A 22,349-nucleotide genomic window follows, 5' to 3' on the forward strand; every position below is an offset into this window, starting at 1 on the left:
ATTTTTAAATCAAAAGAAATTTTGCCATTGTTCATTCACTGGGTTTTCGCAATTTTTCGTACCCAGTGACTGAACACCCCTCTACTTGAAAATCTACGCATTCTGCATTGACTGAAACAATTCAAATCCATAGCCTAAATATGTATACTTAATTTTTCTTTCGTAGAGTTAAAAAATAAAATTTATCGATAAAAATAATATGTATCAAAATAATTGCTAGCACGAAACTTCTTATTATTTTGAAAGAGAGAAAGAACGATTCACGGCAGTAAAAATTTCAAATTTTTTCCAGGAAAATAATACGTATCCAAAGTAACCAATCAGGCGTCAGATAGCTTAGAATATCAATAAAGAACGCTTTTGTAGTGAATTTATTCAGAAAAAATTTTTTGGAAGCATTTTTTTTTTTAAATGACGCGCTGTTCATTCACTGGGTGGTGTTCACTCACTGGTCGGTCTACCCTATTCATTTATTATTTCATTTACATTCTTTCATTTAATAATTCCTTTTTAAATTGATTCATTCACTTATTTCCTTATTCATTCATTATTTTATCTCATTTATTAACTTATTAATTCGTTTATTGTTTTATTTCCTTTAATTTATTCCTTCACTCATTCATTCTTTTATTTACTCATTTATTTGATCAAAAATATCTTTAATTGAATAGAAAATATTTCATTTTTTAAAAAATTTCATTTTTCACTTTGCTCCGTGAAAAAAAGTGGAAAACTTTTTATTTTATTATTTTTTTTTGTTGAGGCGCAAATTTACTGCCAAAAAATACAAAAAAATTTCAATGCATGCTTTATTACAAAATGTATTGTTATCGTAATTTTTAGAACAAATTTCCAACTTGTTCATTTCAAAAAAAGTAAGTTATCTTAACTATTTCACTTTGCCCCACATTCCCTATTTAGCGTTTGATTCACTCCGTTTTATAAACAAAGTAAGCAATCGTTTTTAAAATTTAAATGCCCTATGAAAATAGTCTGAAGTGATGTTTGTGTTTCAATTTAAAACATAACAGTAAAATATTCAAAAAAGATCAGAGAAACATTATTCACAGATAAATAACATTTTATTACATTGTATAATCAAGATGTAAATTGCTAAAACATTCCTTAAAACTAATTATAACTCAACACATAAGTTTAAATGAATAACAAGTCTTGATTATTTTCATATAAGATACAAAATGTACATATCAATTCATAACGCAACATTTTCTTTTCTAAAGTAAGGAAAGTAAATGTGTGTTTTGACTATTCAACAAAGCTTCATAGGAACGTCGTAAATTTTAATGCACTCGTCATTCAAAAAATGTAACGAGAGATAATCACAAATTGAAACTACTTGAATATATGTTTAAAATTCATAATGTACAAGGCACAAAACAAGGACTAAACAGTTTCATTATGATTCAACAAATGACTTGATGGGAAAACTAAAACACATGACAAGTTCGAGTGGCAAATTTCCTGAAACCATTTTCAAGTTTAAAACGCAGAGTTTAAATACTCTTAAAAAGCACTTTTTAAGGCTTCAAATATATAAGAAGTTATTTCATAAACGCTTTAATTGAGCACAACCAATAATAAATAGCTATAACTTGATATCAATTAAGTTGGGAACATCATTTGACATGATATATAACCAACATGCACATTCTGCAACAGATTTAATACCAAATACATTTTGGACTCTAGCATTAAAGTTTATGGAATTTAGTCATACTTTACCCATAAACCCATGCACCCTTTAGACATTGAAAACGAGAAATCTACATCACTTTAAATGAGTATACTACAAATAATACAAGGAGCGTGCAGAAATAACTTCGGTGTAAAAACTTCAGTTAAAACTTCGGTGAAACAAGAACACATTGTTCTGTTTAAGACTCTTGGAGAAAATCTTGGATTTTGAACATCGCTGCAGAAGCCGCATACCAAATATTGTTAACAGATAGGATTCGCGAGAAAAATATCTTCCACACTCCTATAGCAACCAAGAAGTGTGTAAATTGGGATACAAAGTATCTCCTGAAAGAAAAAGTTAAAAATGAGAATTAATAGCTAAGAAATATTAAGAGCTTGAAAAATATGCGGATCTTGCCAGAAGTCACAGGAAATCTACGTTGGATAATTTTAAACTCTTCAAGCATATTCTGTAGATTGGTCGGACATTCAAAAAACTATCCCATTTAAGATGGAACACTATGGTGTGTCTTCCACGAGAAAAGCTCCCGCCGTCAAGTCTGAGCTCGTCTACTGCCATAGAAACGGACTTCGTTCATTTTCTGCAAGGGTTGGCAGGAAGGTTTTTTTGGCGTCATTTGTCTTCGCCTTTGTGCAGTCGTACGGTTTTTTCCAACACTAAGCTTCCCTTGGAAAAGTGAAACGCGCCTCGTTACTATAGCAGTAGACAGGCGCAGACATTTCGGCGGGGGCTTTTCTCGTGATAGACAGATAGTAAGTTAGACACAAAAGGAATGAAGAAAAATAAAAGTGAACACCAAGAAATGTTTTTAATGCACGTTAGGAATAGCAGGTAGAATTCTTCAAGTTGTGTGAAAACGAATATTCAAGACAAATCAGGAAGCTAAGTCTGGATTGGAAACAGCTTTGTACATTTCAAAGCAAGTCAGACGAATCGGCCATTTAACAAATTTCTGTGTTTCTTAATTTACATTGAAAATAGGTTTGCTGCTACTTCAAAATTAGTTCAAAGATAACATTTCAAAATTTAAGTTTTTAAAATAGGGATAAGGTAAAATTTGAAATTCTTTGTTTACGAATTTAGTTCACGCTAAATGAAGACATTATTGCAAATGATATTTTTCGAGTGGCAACACTATGATGATTTATGCTGTAAAAACTGAGCAATATGTTTTCTCTAGATATTAATGCCATATTATATTGTTCGATTCCTTTACAAATTAACCGAATGATTGTGGGGATAGAAAAGTACATCTGCGATATATAAGATATGTTATAAAAATATCAGACTTTTTTTTTTATGGAATACCTCATGGATATGAATCAATCACACTTGCATGAGCTGAGCTTGAACCTTTGTGTAAACGCGCGAGTTTTCCCCTTCTATCGCATCAGTTGGCAAACAGCTTTTGACAGAGGTAGTGTATAGCGTTTTCGAGTTTTATTTATTTATTGTATTTTCAAAGAAAAAGATGGAACGACTGAAACAGCTCTACTGCATCAAATTTGGGCAGAAACTGGCAGCAGCCAAGTTCAAATCCTTTTGGGAAGTGCAGACTTCTTTTGGTGAATATTTTCCAACACATTTTCTCCCACTTGATTCAAACTGTTTGTCAAAAACATACTCCTGATAGTCTCTCTGCGACTTTCGTCTATTCCCCAAAATTTAAGAGACGGTTAATAGGAACGAGATTTTAGACAAGAGAGGATTTGTGGCGGAAATTACAACCGAACTAAACGCCATTCTGGATCAGGCCTTTACGGAGTGCTTTTAACAATGGCAGCACCTCTGGTAGAACTGTGTGGTTTCCCAAGAGTATTTACTGACTAATTTGCGGGTTATTGGGTTTCCAATGGTTTACTAGCAATTTTTCTTCGGCTAAAAGGTCAATTACTGTTTTAACACGCCTTTTATATGCTACAGCCAAAAGTTTCCGATGAATAGGTCGATGTTTCAGATACATTATTTCCATTTGTAATAAAGTTTAAAACCTATTCAATTTCGGGACTACGTCTATAAAGGACGGATGTGGCTCGCATCTCTTTAAAAAAAAAAACTTGTTTCAAAGTTTCTTAATCGTTATCCTTCTTTGAGAATTCCCGAATGCATATTTACCAGAAGTATTCCGTTTAGATCATTTATCTTCATTCCGTTGAAGATTTCTGTAGCGTGCTCTTTAAAATTTCCAGAAACACGTTCTTGCTCATTTTACAGCCAGAGTTGAAATTTTAGGAAAATAATTGAAAAAATATTTTTTTTAATGCTTCTTATTCGTATGAAATAAAATTGACTGATTAGCATTTCATTTAACAAGAAAGCCCAAATTGATTGGCATAGTCAATCAAATGTGCGATCTATTTTGAAAATAAAAATTCAAATTATTGATAGATTTCCAAACTAAGCACGATAATATTACCGAGGAATAACCCTACTACAAATATGCATTTAAAAATAAGTATTTCATAGATGCACATACCTTCTTAAACTTTTCCTTGCAGCAGGTATCGTTGATGGGTCCTCTTTTAAAATAAACTTCCGACAGCCAAGCACGTGGTTTTCCCAAAAGTAAGACCAGTTTAGCTCACGAATGTCAAAGAAGAACCTCTGAATGAAAAAAAAAATATATAATGTTATATTTTTAGTTTCAGATTATACTGACATCTGTAAACCCTCTAAAATAATGTATGATTTCAATTTGAATACCCATTTTAAAGCGGCTGTTTTGTCTACCTAAATTTACCGCCTTTTCCTTCAAGTCCGCAACGAAAATACGAAATAAAATTCTCTTTCAATTGTCGAACTAATAGTTCTGTCAGCGGCACTTTTTTTACGTATGAAACGAAGAGCGAATTCGTTAGTAACTTGCTTGCTATTGATGCCGATTCAAATAATTTGAAAATGAAATTAAGTTTATGAACGAATCAATAACATTAGTGATAACTTTGAAAGAAAATCACGCAAGTTCATATATTCCCCATAAGACTCGAAGAAAAAAAAAATCGTATGCTTAATCGTAACTTAATTACACAATTCAAGTAAAAGATTGCGCAGTATTTCAATAATTTTGCTTTGGAGAGCTGGTTGAATTTTGGTTGAACTACTCTAGGAAACCTGGATGGTAAAATATGATTTTACGGATATTTATACAGTCGCAAAAAAGGGGAAAAATTTAGCAAATAAAATACCCAGTTTCAAACTTATTTGTTGTTTTGTAGCTTGACACTATGATGTATTTTCGAAAATTAATGTAGCTTCAAAATTGATCGAAAACTAAATTGATCTGAACGAGCTGCGTACAGATATTACAAAATGTATTACATTTCCTGAAATTTCTTTTTTTGAAGATGGTTTCTGCGATGTACTCTGCTCAAATCAACAAGAACTATTGCAGAAACAATGAAAGTTAAAGCTTTAAGTACTTGCCCACAAATAATTACACGAAGAAATATACTTTGGCTACATTCGGAAACAGGCACCGGTCACACTGGTGCCACCGCAATCGTTCGGAAACGATCGAGTCCCAGTACGTTTTCAATTAGGAGTTCAATCGTTTCGACCGCTTGCGGTGGCACCGGTGCCTGTTTCCGAACGTAGCCTTCGATTATGAACGTAATGACCCATGAAAAAATGATCACCATACACTAAAGCGCTTTCACGTATTTTTTAATGATTTGGTAGATGTTTTAACTTTCACAAAAAAAAAAAAAAAAAAAAAAAAAAAAAAAAAAAAAAATCTGCAGTTCGATTTTTTTAAACTGTAGATTGTTATAAAAGAGATTTCTGCATTGCAACATTGTTTTTTATATTTTTGAACTTTTTCTTACATTGAGCATTGAACTAAAAGTACTCAGAATTATTGCCAAACTTTATGTGATGCTCTAATTGATCTAAATTCGTTTCTGGACCCTAATTCACTTAGTTTATGTAGTAACAGATTTTTCATTTTCTGAAAAGATGAATTTTTAAGGAATAGATAAAGGTCGCACTAGGCGAAAGTCTCGTAAATTTTTTTTTGTCAGTTTACTCTAAGCATTGTTCTTTTTAGCTAACGCCCCCTCTTGGCTGTTGAGCCATTAAGTGAAGCGCCGACCGATAAAGACGAGCCTCTCGAAAAAGTTTGTCTAAGAATTTTTTACTGTGGTTCAGAACAGAGCAAGTGTTTAGTGTTCCGTTGCCGCATAGCTGGAACACTCGAAGCATTGTTTTTGTTTGTTTTATGTTGAATTGTTTCTAACGAGCAAGGAACTTATTTCTTTTTTTATGGACATCAATATGACTTAAATGTGTTCGTATGCATTTAGTATATTTTTTCTTGAGTCCATCTATCTTCCAAAATATCTAATAAAAGCGAAGATTTTATCGTCTCATGACATCACTAATACTTATGTTCTGGCCCCGTTTAATAACCCAGTTTTGGTGAAAGCCTCAAATATGCGATTTTCCCATGCATTTTTTTTTTTAATAAAAACATTACTCGGTTCCCTAAACCTTCAGAACTTGTGATTAATCAACGACGAGGCAACCTTTGATTGAAAAAATTTACTATTATATCGCACCCCAGCAAGGAAAGAGACAAAGTCAAAAAACAGCTTTGGAGAAAATCAAGGTCTTACGCAATAGTAATTTTTAACGATTTAATCTCAAATATTACAATACGGGCAAAATAATTATGTCTACTAGGTGGTATTTGTTGTCTATATTACTAATGCGTACTTAAAGTTAGAAAAATTTTCTTCTTAATCATAAAATTTCAATGATGTGTCATTATTGATTACATTGTTTTTACGCCACCAAGCACAAGTTATGTAAGCTAACATGTGCGAGTTTTGGGACAAGAAAAGAGCATTAAACTTATATTTCAAATCAGTACGTTTTTCCCATATTTTGAGTTGCGTCGCTTTCTTTGTTGGGGTGCGATATCTGAAACTTACCTGCTAAATGCAATGTTTTTGAATGCTCATACTCAAAATTAAAAGCTTTCCAACAAGTAAAATGTGAAAAAATACCTTTTTGTCTTCTTTGGAGAGTGCATCGTGCAACATAAGTACATTATCACAATGAAATTCCCAATCTCTGGTGGTAAAGAACTGCAAGCAATCTGTAGCCTTATGGACCTTTTGATAAACTCGCATCATCCTGCAAAAACAACACCCGCTCTAGTACTTGCCTTTTCCGAAATTAAATGCTAATTTAACACTATTACATACCGTTTAATTTTAGAAATTAAGAAAATATTAACAGTTGTATACTAGTTTTTATAAGTTCTCTCTTTTCTGCCTAAGAAGTTCTTTTAAGAAATTTAGTAGCAAAAAGTCTCCCCCCCCCCCCGCCTTCCCCCTCACCACCGGTCAATATTTTTTTTTTTTGCTTTGCTTTGGTTAGCCCTAAACTTAAAACTTAGTCTTTGAATTTGAAGACTTACCATTGAAAATCTCTCCCAGAGCACGAAATTGAAAGTTAATCGTTGAAAGGCACTTACCTTGAAAAGATGCGGACAAAGCAGTAATTCAAGGCATGTGCCTCCTTCCCTACTTCTTTAAAAATTAATCGAGTTTATAAGTTGTAAAAAAAATTGCTTCACATTTCTATCCGATGACAGATTAGACAGTTGTCAAACTAATGTGATTTTTCAATCACATTAGTTTGACAACTAAAAAAACTTAGCGGCTCTAAAAGTTTAAAACTAAGTTTAATTACATCTTTCGTTTATTTACTATAAGCTTTGGGAGCTAGTATTGTTGTTTAACATGATTTTGAGGGAAGAAAACAACTGCATCTACTCTGCAAGTTGCCACAATTGCCAAGATTAGCTTCATTGTAGCTCCAAAAATTTTAACATGGCGTGGATCCTGGAGATCTAGAAGGCATGGAAATGAAAGCAGTTAAATTTTTACAACGTGCTCCGATGGAATCTGAACTTTAACTATAAGACTAATTTTTTTTTTTAATTTCCAATGGCACTATAAGACTAATCTTGAAGATGTCATTCAATTCTTGTTGGGGGGGGGGGGACTCAATAGGGAAAGAAAATACGAGTCAGATAGAATAGATGGATAGAATTGAGCAGCAAGCAGTCTCGTATGAAAATGGAGAGTTATAAGGTTTTCAAACCATCTTTCTATGAATATTTGAGAAACAATAACTGATTAAGAATCTCGATAGCTAAATTTAAAATTTAAAGGAAGTTAATTACAAAAAAGTAATTTTTTCATTCAACGAATAGCCAACGGGGGGGGGGGGGGGGGGGACACAGAATCTAAGTTTCAGGAGCGTACACGGAGGGGGGGGAGAAGGGACTCATTAAAAGTGATTTGTGAACGGGCCCCAAAATTTCAGTGCACGCTCCTGCTAAGTTTACTCATAGGAAAACAATCGCCCACATGAATTAAAACATGAATTTCATATTATGTTTAATTCATGCCCCTGTAACCTCTTGGTTTTATAGATTAATGCATTTTCTGGTTTACGGTACGAGGTTGTTGATTGAAGGATGTGTAAACTTCGCTCGCTTAACTAATCCAGTTGTGGTAGATGTCAGAGTAGGGTAATGCTATTGAAATTTCGTAGGTTAAAAACTTGAATTTGTTATAATTAACAAGTTGCGGCCAGCGTTTATCACAGCAATGAACTACGCTGGTTTCGCATTTGTTTGTACAGAATTTACGTAATAGCAGAGCGAAAAATGTTCTCATTTACGTACCTAGGTTCATTCTATACTCCGATTAATACATAAAATATAACGCACGTGAATGTGCTCATCCAAGACTAAGGGCTTGGACATCTTACACTATGCCATTAAAGATGAGCTCATCTCGTTTCATTCTATTCTATTAAAAAAAATAAGATTAAACATTTGAGCCGAGCCCCGTCTTCCAAATAAAAGTGTCACCGATGAAAAATGTTTTGAAGAATAATTTTCAGTTTTTTTTTTATTTTTTAACGTTCGTTATACTACATAAATCCCTACATAAATCCTAATGTAAATTTTAAATGAGCTCTGGCGCTATTTGCGGCCTTATTTCAATTTCGTTCACCTATTAATCAGTTCGATAACATCAACAATCGTTAAATGTACAATTACACTTTTTATTAACTTCTTAGACAGTAAAATAGTCTGCTTCGAAACCAAATAGGTACCATGCGTAAGTACAGGACACCCATCCTCAAGCAGGGTCCACGAGAGGTCACGTCAACATAGTCGGAAACTAGGGGCCCGGTTCGGAATTAGTAGTACAAATTGAAGTTTTATAGGGGGGAGGGACCTATCCCGGCGACTAATCTCGGCGGCCCTGTTCATAACAGCAATGGAGCATCCCTTACCCAAAAAGGAGAGCCACATCCCAAAAAAGAGACCCTAGAGACCCCCCCCCCCCCCGCTAAGAGCATCCAAAAATTTCAATGGTGCACTCTGCGCTTCCCTCCCCTAATTGATGCGTATCCCGATAAATATCAGTATGGGTTGATGATTGACACAAATCTGCCATGATTTTATGACGAATAAATGCCCTCTCTCTCAAAGCAGTTGCCATGCAGTCCTAATATTTAGAAGTACAATAAGTTCCCGATTATCCGCGGAATAGGGTGGCACGGTAACCGCGGATAAGCGAAAACCGCAGATAATCCGAATAATTTAAAAAAAACTATACTTAGTGTATGCAATAGCTAAAAAATACGAATAACACTCACACATACATTTAAATTATAGCTAAAAACATTACTACATTGCATATACTAACATGAAACGGGAAAAATATACATATGTATAAACTAAAAACGAACAGTAACACAATCATAAGTTTAAAAAACATTTAATGACTGTTGAGAAAAATCGTGAAAATACCCGCGGATAACCCGAACCGCGGATAAACCGACCGCCGATAATCGGGAGTTCATTGCATACTTCATTGTTTAAAGGAACTTACCCAGGCTTCTGGAAGAATATGTATGCTAACAGGTCGACGAACAACGCTGGCAAATAATGCTGAAATGCAATGCAGACATTGTTGACATATCGATTACGACGAAAGCTGCCTTTGGGGTATCGAAACAGCTCGGCACTTGGGTATTTGAGCAACATTGGGTATGTGACAGCCATGATATCGTTCCAACTTGTTTTATTCAGTGGTCCAGAAACGCAGTTATAAACCAGAGTTTTCTTTGGTCTGAAACAAATATAAATTAACTCCATGCGCACTAAAAATATTGCTTTACTTACACAAATACAAACGCATATATACTAAAAATTCATTTACATAGCAGCACTAAATTTACAAACATTTTTATAATAAAAGTTTGTAGCTCTGAAAGCATATTTTTACTTAGGAAAAATTACTTTAGAAAAGACGAACAAAAGCACAAGTATACAATTATCTTGAGAAATAGTCTATCAAAAATATTGAAAAACAGTATTACTCGCATATTTTTGAGTTATAAGTTTTTCTGATAACATATCTTCAGGAAATCAACAAACTACTTTTTGGAAAGCAAAAATTAAACAATCATGTTGCTAATCAGCTTTCCACATTATGGTATGCCACTTGAAGTACTGAACGAGAAATGGGTTTGTAGTGCTGTAGTTTTAAATATTTCAGGGACAGCGCCCCCCCCCCCCCCCAACTACACTGTGGGTATCATTGAGAAGGGATAAATTGGAGGGAGTGAAGACTCATTCATGAAACCAAGACCTTAAGTCACGTGCTAGACTTTACAGCAAAGTATTGGAAGAAATCGGTTTCTTTCGCTTGTTTCACGCACAACATGCCAACCATTCGTCATTGTAGAGTCGCGTGACTTGAGGTTTTTAAATTAGCTTTTGCTAATCCAATGATTGGACACTTGCTCCCTCCATTTTAATTCTTGCTCTATGAGTAATGAAACTTAAATACTAATTTCATTTTAATTTCTTTCCAAAAATCAACTATTTTGAAGTTTGAGGTGCAGCTGTTTTGAGCCATTTTTGAATCTCCTCAGTTTATGAGATTCAATGCATTTACTAGACAACCTGTAATGTTGCTTAATCTGATCAAATTTGAAGCCCCCATATGATGTCATTTTGGCTCATGAACTCTTATGTATACTTTATAATCTATCACCCAATGACCGAACACCAAAAGCTTCGATTTTAGGCTTAAAGGGCCTAAATAAGCCTTGTTAAAAAATCTCACAAACAAGTTGTAAAATTAGACAGCCTGAAATAAAGGCGGTTTAAATTTACAACTTGTTTGTGAGATTTTTTAAAGCTTCAATTCACATGTCACAAGACCAGGGGCGTTCACAGGGGGATGGAGAGAGGACACCAGTGGGTCCGGGCCCCGAGATTTTTAAAATAGGGGGCAATATATACGTATTGATGTAGGGTAAACAATATGGAGAGGGCCCATAAGTCATTTGTGATGGGCCCCAAAATTTTTGTGCCCGCCCCTGCACAAGAGTTAGTGAAATACCATGCATAGAACAAAAAGTTATTATACGAATAGGGTACACCGAATAAATACACGTTATCGCATAGAAAAACTCCCTATAGTTGTGAATAGAAAGGAAATGTTTAGATTTTTTTTACCTTTCTTCATAAATAATGATTTTCGTTGCAATTTCTTGACAGCGGAAATACAGACAATTTTTTTTAAACACCTTTTTGAGCATATTTAAAATTTCAAACTAAAATTACCTTTTCACTGCCGTGTACCACGCTACAGCAATCATGAGATTTATGACGACATCAACTGGAATGATATCAGCTACAACTTCGCCATAGATGATCATCGTTCGTAAAACACCTTTGCCACCCTTAAAGTAAATATGTTTTAGTAATCAAAAGTCATTATATTACACGGAAAATGGAAGTCACAGATATCCAGTCAGGATTATCTATAGCGCAAACTAAAGTAACACACACAAAACAGCAGTTTTCTCATAATCACGGAATAATTGAGCTAAAAGTTTTAAACAATTCCATAAAAATAAGGTATATTTAGCTGAAGCCAATTGGTTGTTTCTTTTTAAAACGTTAAACATTTTAATTTATTTAAAAAACGGAAAACATCGAAGAAGTGGGAAAACTGTTTCTTATGGTTTTGGAATCTTTGTAGACATAAATGTGTAGTAAAGCTAAAGCTTGACCACTGAGAAAGCGGATGAACTTGAAGCAAAAATATAATTTGTATCATTTGTAATAGGTTGTTTGTTATTATTTGTAATAGATAGGATTAGCGAGACCGTGCCTCTTACTAATCGGGCGCTTTCTGGTAGATTCTATTACAAACGATGTTCAGCTTCAAGGTCATCCGCCATCTCTCCGCGGTCAAGCTTTAATAGGAATTTGTACTCGAACAAAAAGATAGCGACTCGATTTTATGAACATTATTTTGAAGTTAACAAGTGCCAGATTTCTGTCAAAATTTCAATTCAACACTTAACTTTTGCAATCAATATCGCTTTATTGATTGCGAATGTTTTTTAAGAAGTAAAATAGAATTTTGCGACATTAGTGTCCCGCTAACAGCATATGCATTCAGCTGTATTTTAATCAGGAAACGCGTCACCTCGCTTCTATTTTTACAAAGGTAAATTCAAAGATATCACTATAGTAAGAACTTACTGCGACGATTATTCCTGCTGGTCCATTCAAATTGTCTATCCAACCCTGAAAAATAAATATTTTAATTCATAGTATCAACATGTATATGGTTGTCACAGGGCCGCTGTAGGACATGAACAAATGTTTTACTGTTACTCCGAGACGTACATACATAAAAATAAGTTTATATTTTTAATAAAAATATATGTACCTAAAGGAAAACTGAAAAAGTAAGCATGATAAGTTATGCACTCCGATCAAAATGTCGATATGCACTCCAATTTGAAGTTTCTCCTCAAAGTCGGAACAATCGCATCATGCATATATACAGCGGCAGACAAAACAGCATCTTTTCCAAAAATTCGCATTTTAACCAATTTCTCAAGAAATAAGAGAACAAGTAACATTTGACACATAGAAGGTATGCTTCAGCTGACATGTTTAAAAAAATGAAAAACCCATGCATTCAGGGAACCAGTAACAAGTTGAAGAAATCTAAACGCTTTTTGATTATTCTTCATGGTCAATTGCCGGGAATATACTATTTGCTATGAATTTCGGCTATTAGCTTACTTCCTACGTACAACAATTTTATATTTTCGTGAAAGTATCACTTATACTACATGAAATACACCGCCAACTCAGTCATTCCAGCCGAGGACTGCAGTTTCATACTTGTTAGCACTCATCACCCCAGTATAGGAAGTGACTGAGCTGGAGGTGGAAAACGAACTCGTTTACAAACGTGTTCCACCTCCAGCTCAGTCACTTCCTATACCGGGCTGATGAGTGCTGATAAGCACGAAACTGCAGTCCTCGGCTGGAATGACTGAGCAGGTGGTGTATTTCATGTATTTTTGCGTTAACCCTGGCTGTAAGGCGGTAACTTACTGAAAATATCACTTATATTCTCGAATATATAAGAATTTCTTTTAAAAATTCCCATTTTTTGCAAGTTTTAGACCCATAATGAGCAGAGATTTCTTTCAAGCTCGACCAAATTTTCCAAAAACTTGAAAAAATACAAGAAAATTATAATACTAAAATTTGAAATTTTTTTTGAAAATTTGATGAAATGCGAATATTTAAAGCGATTTCACATTGCGCATGCCTGACAAATTGCAACTTTCAAAATCTCTTAGCCAAATAGATTTGGTAACTTGGAAAAAAATCGAAGCTGAATATCCTGAAAACTCAAAAACATATGTCATGAATCGTAAGAGATCGTTCGCAAATTTGCAATTGCTCAGTGTGATTCGGAGTAAAAACAAGATTATTTGTGAACGACCTTTTTAGGATTCCCACGAATGATTTCGGATTACATTTGGAGGGTTCAGCTGGTCCCATGCGACCTTCGAGGTCACAGATAAGAGTATTGTTGGTGTAGAACTTCTTAAGCTTCCAAACTGATGGCATATAATGCGATTATCTACCTACATAATCTCATGGGGGGGGGAGGGGATGGGGTGTTTTTGTTTACCCCCTAGTCTCTGGGGTAAAAGGAAACATGGTTTCATTCGCTATAAAACATACAGTCATAAAGCCAAATATTTCATACCCAGATACTCTCAGAGCCTTGGAGAGGATGCAAAAAACTTGGTGTCTGAATTCATCCACAAGAAGGGAAAGGATCTAAATTTGAAACATTGAAATTCCGTTTCGCTTTCCCCAACTGACCCTACATTTAGCCAATTGAACTCTGTAAAATGATTCCAAGAAATTCATTTAGTTCATTAAGTACTGAGAATTTAGTGTTTGGTATACTTCCATTATACTTGGTACCAAATGATCCAGAGGGGTGGGAAGAAGAATAGATTACTATGGACAGTTAAAAACTTGTTGAAAAGTATTCCTCCCACAGCCCTAGAAAGGTTTTCCCATTGTCCGCAGGAACTGAAAAAATTTCCGAATCGAAAATCTTAGAATATCAGAATAACATTGAAAAAAATTTACAATGTTACCAGCTGACTTGAATCTCATTATCTATGTCCAAAATCTAGCAACTTTGTTTACCAAAGGGGTTCCTTGTAAGCCCGAAAATTAAGTAGAATAAGGACGAATGGATGCACTAAATTACTGTCGGCCATTCGCTTGGAAGAAGAATATTTTGTTCTCAATTGGAATATCGCTAAAACGTTTTGGTTCAAGTTGAGACAAAAGGTACGTTCTAAATGAAAATTAAAATTGTAAGCATTCACAAACTGAGAGAAATTTTGTTCGATTTATTCTATTGTAAGTTTTCATTCAAAAGACAATTCGATTACTAAGTTGAGATCCCTCTCTCATGAATATTTTTTTTTGTAAAAGTTATAGCATCTATTACTGAACTAAAACGAGTTTAATGGAATTATAAATTGAAGATTTTTCTACTTGATAATACTAACTGGAAAAGGTTCCCTCCAGGATGCGCTCACAATTGATGGTCTAACGATGGCAACTGGTAAAGTTTCAGACTCTTCAATTAGGAGATTTTCGGCTAAAGCTTTTGTAAAAGTATATGTATTTGGTCTGTTCCCAATCAATTTTGGAGTGATTGAATCCAGCAGTTTTTCCTCCATCCATCTGGAAAAAAGAAGTAATTAAGAAATTTGCGTAGTGAAACTATTTAAAAATCAATGTTTAAGTCAAGGTAATCCTGTTACTCTAGAATGAATCAAATTATACACTGTTTCCAAACTAGAAAAGAACGCGTATCAACTTCCAAGTCGCTTCAATCTGCTATTCCGTTACTTAGGACATGCGCAGACGAACTTATGCAGACTTCCCGCATTAAATGCCCGTATAAGTCTCAATCTAGCCCCTACATAAGACAGGACGACGCAGTCGCCATTTAGGATCCGAGAGAACGTTAGAATGGTTTTTTCTTTCTAGAATGGTACCGAATTCCGGTAATCTTTCAGTGTGACATTGTCTCAGATAAAGAATTAAATTTGTATGCCTCGTTTTTTTTCACACAACATTTGAACTAAGTAAAATCCAAGCTCAGTAAAGCATGAACAGTTAAAGACTGAATAACCTGTCGTATTTTAGAATAAAAATTAAAACTTTGTTTCGAAACGTAAGAATCTGATTCACTAATTGAATGGTACTTAAGTAACACAAAAACATGATTTTGTTTGACCACTGAAGACCCCGTTCCGATTTGAAAACAAAGAATAAGTTGTAATTGCTAAACTACGTAGGGGTATGTGGGGCAAAGTGAAACGATTAAGATCACTTACTGTTCTCAATATGAATAAATTGGAATTTTGTTCTAAAATTTATGGTTCATAAAGAAGGATCAATATATTATTTTATAATAAAACTTGCGCTGAAACATTTTCGGCAGTAACTTTGTACCTCCAAAAAAAAAATACTTTCACTTTTTTTTTTTCATGGGGGAAAAGTAAAAAATGGAATTTTTTCAAATGAAATATTTTTTATTTGATTGTTCAAGATATTTTTTATCAAATGAATGATTAAATTAAACAATGAATATATAAATAAATAGAAAAGGAAAATTAAAAAATACATTAAGAAACGCGAGAAAAAAAATAAATGAGTGAATAAAATAGTGAATGAAAAAGATGATATGTGAATGAATGAATAAATAACTGAATTATTAAATGAAGGAATGTAACTGAAGTAATAAGTACGCAAGTGATTTGATAAAGGATTGATTAAGTAAACAAAATGAGCTTTTTCACTTTGCCTCGGCATGCACTTGAATAATTGTATAAATTATTAAAAACCCAAATAAGCTTCACATTAAACAAATACTGCACCGAATATTAGTAGATCTCAATTATATTTAAAATTTTAATAACAAGAACTTTATCATTTAAAAACAAAATTTTTGACCCACAAAATATTGTAATATGAGTACCAATTTAAGGGAATTGCTTTTATTATCATAATCTTTGGTATTAGAGGTAAATCTTGACTGGAATAGACTTACTGTGTTGCTACATAGTTAAAACATTACCAGATGGGTAGCTCTAAAAAAGGAGTAAATATTTCACTTTGCCCCGCATTCCCCATCTTGGTATATTTAAATAATCCTTTAGTTAAAAATATGTAATCATCCAAGGAATTGCTAAAAGTTTGTAACTTATAGTATTGTTTCTCGATTTTCTTTAAGAAGATACTATATAGTTCAAATAAATAACGTCATTCCAGAATACATTTAGAGAAAAGAATTTCTTCTATGAAGACATTCTGGAAGGGCGTATTAAGAGGATATGATCCCTAACAATAAAGTTACATCCTTCTATGATGGATGGATGTCATTCCAGAATGTATTCATGGAACAAAGCATTTATTCATAGAAGAAATGCCAGAAATGTATTCATAGAAGAAATGCCTTCTTCTATGAATACATTCTGGAATGACGTATTAAGAAAACGATTTTATCCTTTAATAATAAAGTTTAATCCTCCTATGATTTTTTTTCCTCTAATCATGAAATGTCTAATTATACATTTTATTTTAAATGCAGGGTGGTCGAAAAGAATCTTCCCTTTTATACGAAGCCCTAGTGGCCTATCCGTTCAATCAATCGAACCAAAATTTCAGACACTTATTTGAAGGTATGCGATTGAGATTGTGATGATTTTAAACAACTCGGAACTCACAGTTACAGTGAAAGACTCTTGACGTTTTTGAATAGCAACACCAGTTTTTCTTCCTTGCGCAGATTGATCAGAGCATTGAAAAGTCGCAAACGACCTTTGACGAAAAATACTAGTTAGCACATTCGTACACCTGAATGAAAAAGCACTTTCTACAGTGTATTTTAAAGGTTCTCTCTACAAGCAATGCCTTGCACGTGGTGTTTTTAGATAGATGTGTCTACTACTGACTAACATTACGAGTTATGCGAAGTGCGTTGAAAATCCCCTTTTATTTTGTCATTCGGCCTAAAAAAATTTATTATTTGCAAATGCTTTAAACCGGTTATTTTGCCGCTACCTAATCGTTACAAACGCCATTTGTGGTCCTTCATTATGCTAATCAATTTGCGCCAGGAAAAAAATGGCTGTTTGACATTCAAACAGATTTTTTCACTGTAACAGTCTGCATAAAACCTGCTTTTAATTCTCCTTCGAAAAACCTGTACTGATGTCTGTAGGAAATTTTCTAAGTTCAAATTATTCTCCAGTGACTGCATCTACCTGTCAAATCCCTGTGTTGTTTTATGCAAAGTTAAATTACCCTCCTAAAACCTGTTTATTACCTGCAATGTCCCTGCATTAAACCTGTATCCAAGTTTTCCCTTTGAAAAACTTGCATTAACCTTCCTAAAACCTGTAGTTCAATGCAGGTTTTATGCTGACATTTTTTCCTGGGTGAGCTCCGTCTTTTTTAAAAAATCCTCACAATATCTTTAAACAAGTATCTCTGAAGTTTTCGTTTCGAATGGTTGAGAGGGTAGGCAGCTAGGTTTTCATATCTGGTGTTCAAATAAGTTTTAAAGGATTTTTAAGAGATGGCGTCACTGGTATTAAATCTAAACGGACAATGTTGCAACTAACTTCATTTTATAACCTCATCGTTAGGCTTTCATTTTGAGTTCGTGACATTTCGCTGAAGTGGAAAGAATAGATTTTCTGTGCTCTGAATATGTCAGCTTCTGTGCCGACAAAACACAATTTGCGGGAAAACTTACTTCTCTGCTTCCATTTGAGGAAAAGTGCGGCTGAAGGCAATCGAATGCTGCAAGAAGTTTACGGGGAACATGCTTCATCAATTTCCACATCTGAGTTTTAGTATAGACGTTTTAGAAGCGGCGATTTTGATGCCAATAACAAAGAGTACGATGGACAGCCACAAACGTTTAAAGATGCAGAATGGGAGGCTATATTGGACACAATATAAGGAGAGACACAAGGTAATTTCGCAACAAACGCTCGGCCACACGTTGCGCAACCGGTCAAAACATACCTAGATAACCTGAAATAGGCAATCCTACACCACCCACTATGTAGCCCAGACATAGCCCCTTCCGAGTGCTATTTGTTTTCGTCGATGACACGTGCTCTTGAGGATCAGCACTTCTGTTCTTTTGAAGAAGTCCAAAATTGGATCGATTCCTCGATTGCATCAAAAGACGCGTCGTTTTTTCCAATAGGCATTCGAAAATTGCCAGAAAGATGGGAAAATGTAGTAGCCAACGGTGGAAAAAACTTCGAAAACTGAACATAAAACCATTTTTTCACAATAAAGCGTCCAACTTAAAAAAAAAATCCTTTAAAACTTATTTGTATAGTAGATACATAGGAGGACATTCTTTAGGACCACCCTGTATTTAAAAAAATTATCTAGTTTTAATAATACAAACGTAACAAAATAGCAGTCGAGTTCGAGTTTATAAGGGAAAAATCTTACTCTGTAGCTTCTATTATTTGGTTTGGCGGAATGGGTGCAGGATAGATGACTTCATCCACTTCTTTTCGATTGCAGTTAGCATAGGCTGTCGAAACATGAACCACCGCCTGAAAAGTTGGACGAAAATATTACACTCTTTAGTATTCAAAAGTAAAATTCTAAGTTGCAAGGAGAGAAGCATAACGAGACATAAATTGAATTGCAAAGAAGTCTTAATAAAATCTATGCTTCACCATAATATAAAAATCTATGAAAAGTTAGTAAATCCGTAGTTCTGAGCTTGTCAAATTAAATGTATAGTAAATCACAAAAGTAGTTGTAGAAAAATGTTAATATAAAAAATAACTAAAGTTGCATTTGGTTAAAAGTTACTCAGGTTGACAATCCATATTTTTCCAATACTTAACCAGTGTTACGCGTTTTATAGTAATGCAATTATTCCAATTGAACAAGAAATGTTGCATTTGATCATTCCTAACGTAACATATCGTAAGGAGGGGAAAATTGTACTTCAAATATCACGAAATTATATTGCTTCCTTACTGATATCAAGTTTACCTTTTCCTTTCTGTATTACCCTGACAACAGCTGTTCAACACTTTTGGTTGTTATTTAAGTCTGTTTTTGAAACTCGAATTTCTTCCGGCTGAATTTTTCAAGTCAGAAATAGTTTAATTTTTCAATGGCAGAAAGTTCTTTTTTTTCAGTAATTGCAGAAAAACTTAGCATGCCACACTCAGAAGGTAGAAAGGATAGAAACTGCTAAGAAAATCGGTCGAACAGTATGAGAAAAACGCAAGAAATGGATTTATAAGACTATATTTACACTCGCGATCATAGACACCAAATCATGTTTTTCTTCAAACCTTGATTCAAAAGTATAAACGTTTAAATTTATGTAATAAATGTAAATATGTAGACACTTTAAATAATTTTCTTTTTTTTTTTTTTGCTCTGTGGAAGGAAAAATGCTAGGTGGAATACGAAGTCCAGTCACCTCCTTGTGGTAGGTTCTGGGTTGTTAATCTAATAAATTGCAATTACATTATAAGCAAAGTGCTGAACAGTATGCATGCGCACGTCGTAGAATGGTTATAAACCGATGTGCACGATCCAGCAACGTAGTATACACAGAGCAAGCACCTTAGGACAAGCAACTTAAGTCTCTTTCGGAAGTAACACAGATCTGTATGAAACAATTTCTTCATTTGTCTCCTTTGGAAGAAATCTAAGAAGGTACTGCTTCCAGTAACAGCGGATATTACGTAGCATATTTTCTCGAGCATTTTTCAGGAAAAGGTTTGGTCTTAGAGGTACACCTCTGGATGTTTTTTTGCGTTTCAAACAACAAATCCCGTAGAGTTTATCCGTTCTTAAAGAGGCACCTTGTGTTTTTCGAAAACAAAGTTAATGAGAGACTGAAAATTACTTTCATGCTTTAGTTATTTTCAACATCCTGAAGTAATTGACTGCAGTTTAATTTTTCATCTAGTTACCAATGTAAAAATCCTGCACAGTTCTCCATTGTGAGTTGTTTTAAAAGTAGGGATAAACTCACTCGGACAGATTTGTAACAGCTTTTAGAGCAGGAAAAATCAAGTTTTGTAAAACAAAAATGCATCTTTTTAGCATAGAAAATCTAGTTTCGGAGCAGAAAATAATTTTTGTATCTAAAAAAATAAAGTTTTGCAGTAGAAAAAAAAATATAGCAAAGATGTTTTGAGTTTTTAAAATTAAAAAAAGAAAGTTGAAATAGTTACAATTTTTTTTATAAGGGTCATTCTCCAAAAAAACGTAACTTTTGAACGCAAATGTTTTTCAATTTTGAAATATTTTGTTTTCTTGTTTTTTATTTATTTTCATTCATACATGAAAGTGTTACTAGAAGTAACCACAAACAATGGCCCAACTAAGTTCCAATTACTCATAAATTTTAAAAAAATAAATGCCTTGTTCACGGAAATGAAAAAAAAAAAAACTTAATATTTAAATATCGAGACCAATTTAATATCGAAGTAGTAATTTTGTTAATTGTGCAAACAATCTGATATTTTAATGCGGAGTGGGAATATAATATTAAGCTCTCTAACAATAAAGTTGATTTTTCTGTGTTAAGTATAATATTGTACAATGTGATACTGGAAATCACAAATAAAAAAGTATGAAGTCTCCAAAAGTATAGGCTTTCACAAAACATGACTAGAGACGTGCCCGTGCTAATTTCAATTGAACTTGCCATACGTAAGTAGCGTTTGATCAATAATATTCTACAAATTATCGAGATTGAACGGCATTATAATTAGCTCAGGAATTGTAAAGCTGGAGAACTGTCGATCTGGTAAATCAGCGAAATTATTGCGCATGTCTCATTTTACAAAGTCAAACTCGCTCATAACGAGTGCAAAGAGACCACGATATTTGCTCGCTATAACAGAGTGCTCGTAAAAAACGAGTTCGCAAAAAAAATCATCATAAATGCTTTTTTTCCTTATTTTTAATCACAGTACAGTACCAAAGACGTTGGTTACTTTGCTTTGAACTGTCTGGATGGCTCTTATGTCATTGACCTTGGGGAATACACATATACAGGGTGTTTTAGTCAACTGTTTCAGAACTCCAAAGAGGGGAAGAGTGCACCGTGACGACTGAAAAACATAAGCAATGTGGGGTCAGAAATGCTTTCCCGACGCGAGAAATTTGAGATATGCCGGGAGTATTCCAGACTGTTCAGATGTCCAATCTCCGAAGATGTGAGGTGTGCATTGTAGCCGGTTAATAAAACTTCAAACGTTTTCGTGGACCCATGTACCTTCTGCTTTTTGACATGTATTATAAAAAATATTTTTCACTTACGGCCTCTTTTTTATGTTGATTCTGTGTACATTACTGCTTTAGAAAAGCATTATTGACTCCGCATTGGAAAATTACTTCCGAGTCGTTAGGATGAACTATACTCCTCTTAGGAGTTTTGAAACAGCTGAAACACCCTGTATATAATTTTTAAATATTTCTTTGCTCCACAAATTAAAAAAAAAGTGCGTCATCGCGTGTTTTCAGGATTTATGATTTATTACTAACTTTGGTTGACTTTTGAATGTTAAATAAAATTCACTAAAAAAGACAAGCTGAACTGGAAATCAATAGAAATTTTATGAATCCCAAAAATATTCCTCGCTTTAAACGGGATTTGCTCGTTAAAGGCCAGTTATGCTCCCACAGACTTAACATTATACCGACCAAGTTTTTCTGATTTCCTCGCTAAATCCGGGTCCTTGTTAAATCAGGGCTCGTTAAAAGATAGTTCGACTGTTGTTCTGAAGCATTCAATTGACATCGCGATAAACTTATTTCATATCTTTAAAGCAACAAAAGCTAAACTTCAAGCTTTTTTTTTTCTTCTTTCTCTTTTAATCTCGATGCATTTGCACTCTTTGCTGGAGACATGACAAGATTTTATAACAAAGCCTTTCCGTGAATGTCAAATCTGACGTATCACGTTATTTTTGTTTTTCACAGTGGATAGCATAATTACCTTTTAGAAAGGAAAAAGCGACAGGTGAGTAATTTTTATTTAGGATAAACGATTGCATTTTTTTACGATCTTTTTTCTTTTAATTTTACAACTTCCTATACAGGAACATTTGACAGCATCTTTCTACAAATTCTTTCTCCCAATCAATAACCATG

General features: G+C 34.0%; 1 protein-coding gene across 4 annotated transcripts in view; it reads right to left on the reverse strand.

The window, feature by feature from the left end:
• Window positions 1-1,066: 1,066 nt before the first annotated feature.
• The window catches only part of LOC129218446 (fatty acyl-CoA reductase 1-like), a 63,511-nt gene continuing 42,228 nt past the window's right edge, over window positions 1,067-22,349 (reverse strand). For all 4 annotated transcript variants that reach the window (XM_054852721.1, XM_054852718.1, XM_054852720.1 and 1 more), the window contains 8 exons: window positions 18,663-18,769; window positions 14,681-14,858; window positions 12,318-12,362; window positions 11,388-11,506; window positions 9,643-9,882; window positions 6,727-6,856; window positions 4,197-4,324; window positions 1,067-2,043 (listed from right to left, as the gene is read on the reverse strand). In XM_054852721.1, coding sequence (XP_054708696.1) covers window positions 1,896-2,043; window positions 4,197-4,324; window positions 6,727-6,856; window positions 9,643-9,882; window positions 11,388-11,506; window positions 12,318-12,362; window positions 14,681-14,858; window positions 18,663-18,769 — 1,095 coding nt within the window. In that variant the 3' untranslated portion in view covers window positions 1,067-1,895. The remainder of the gene's footprint in view (window positions 2,044-4,196; window positions 4,325-6,726; window positions 6,857-9,642; window positions 9,883-11,387; window positions 11,507-12,317; window positions 12,363-14,680; window positions 14,859-18,662; window positions 18,770-22,349) is intronic.

The sequence above is a fragment of the Uloborus diversus genome, chromosome 3 (assembly GCF_026930045.1).
Source record: "Uloborus diversus isolate 005 chromosome 3, Udiv.v.3.1, whole genome shotgun sequence".
Lineage (NCBI taxonomy): Eukaryota > Metazoa > Arthropoda > Arachnida > Araneae > Uloboridae > Uloborus > Uloborus diversus.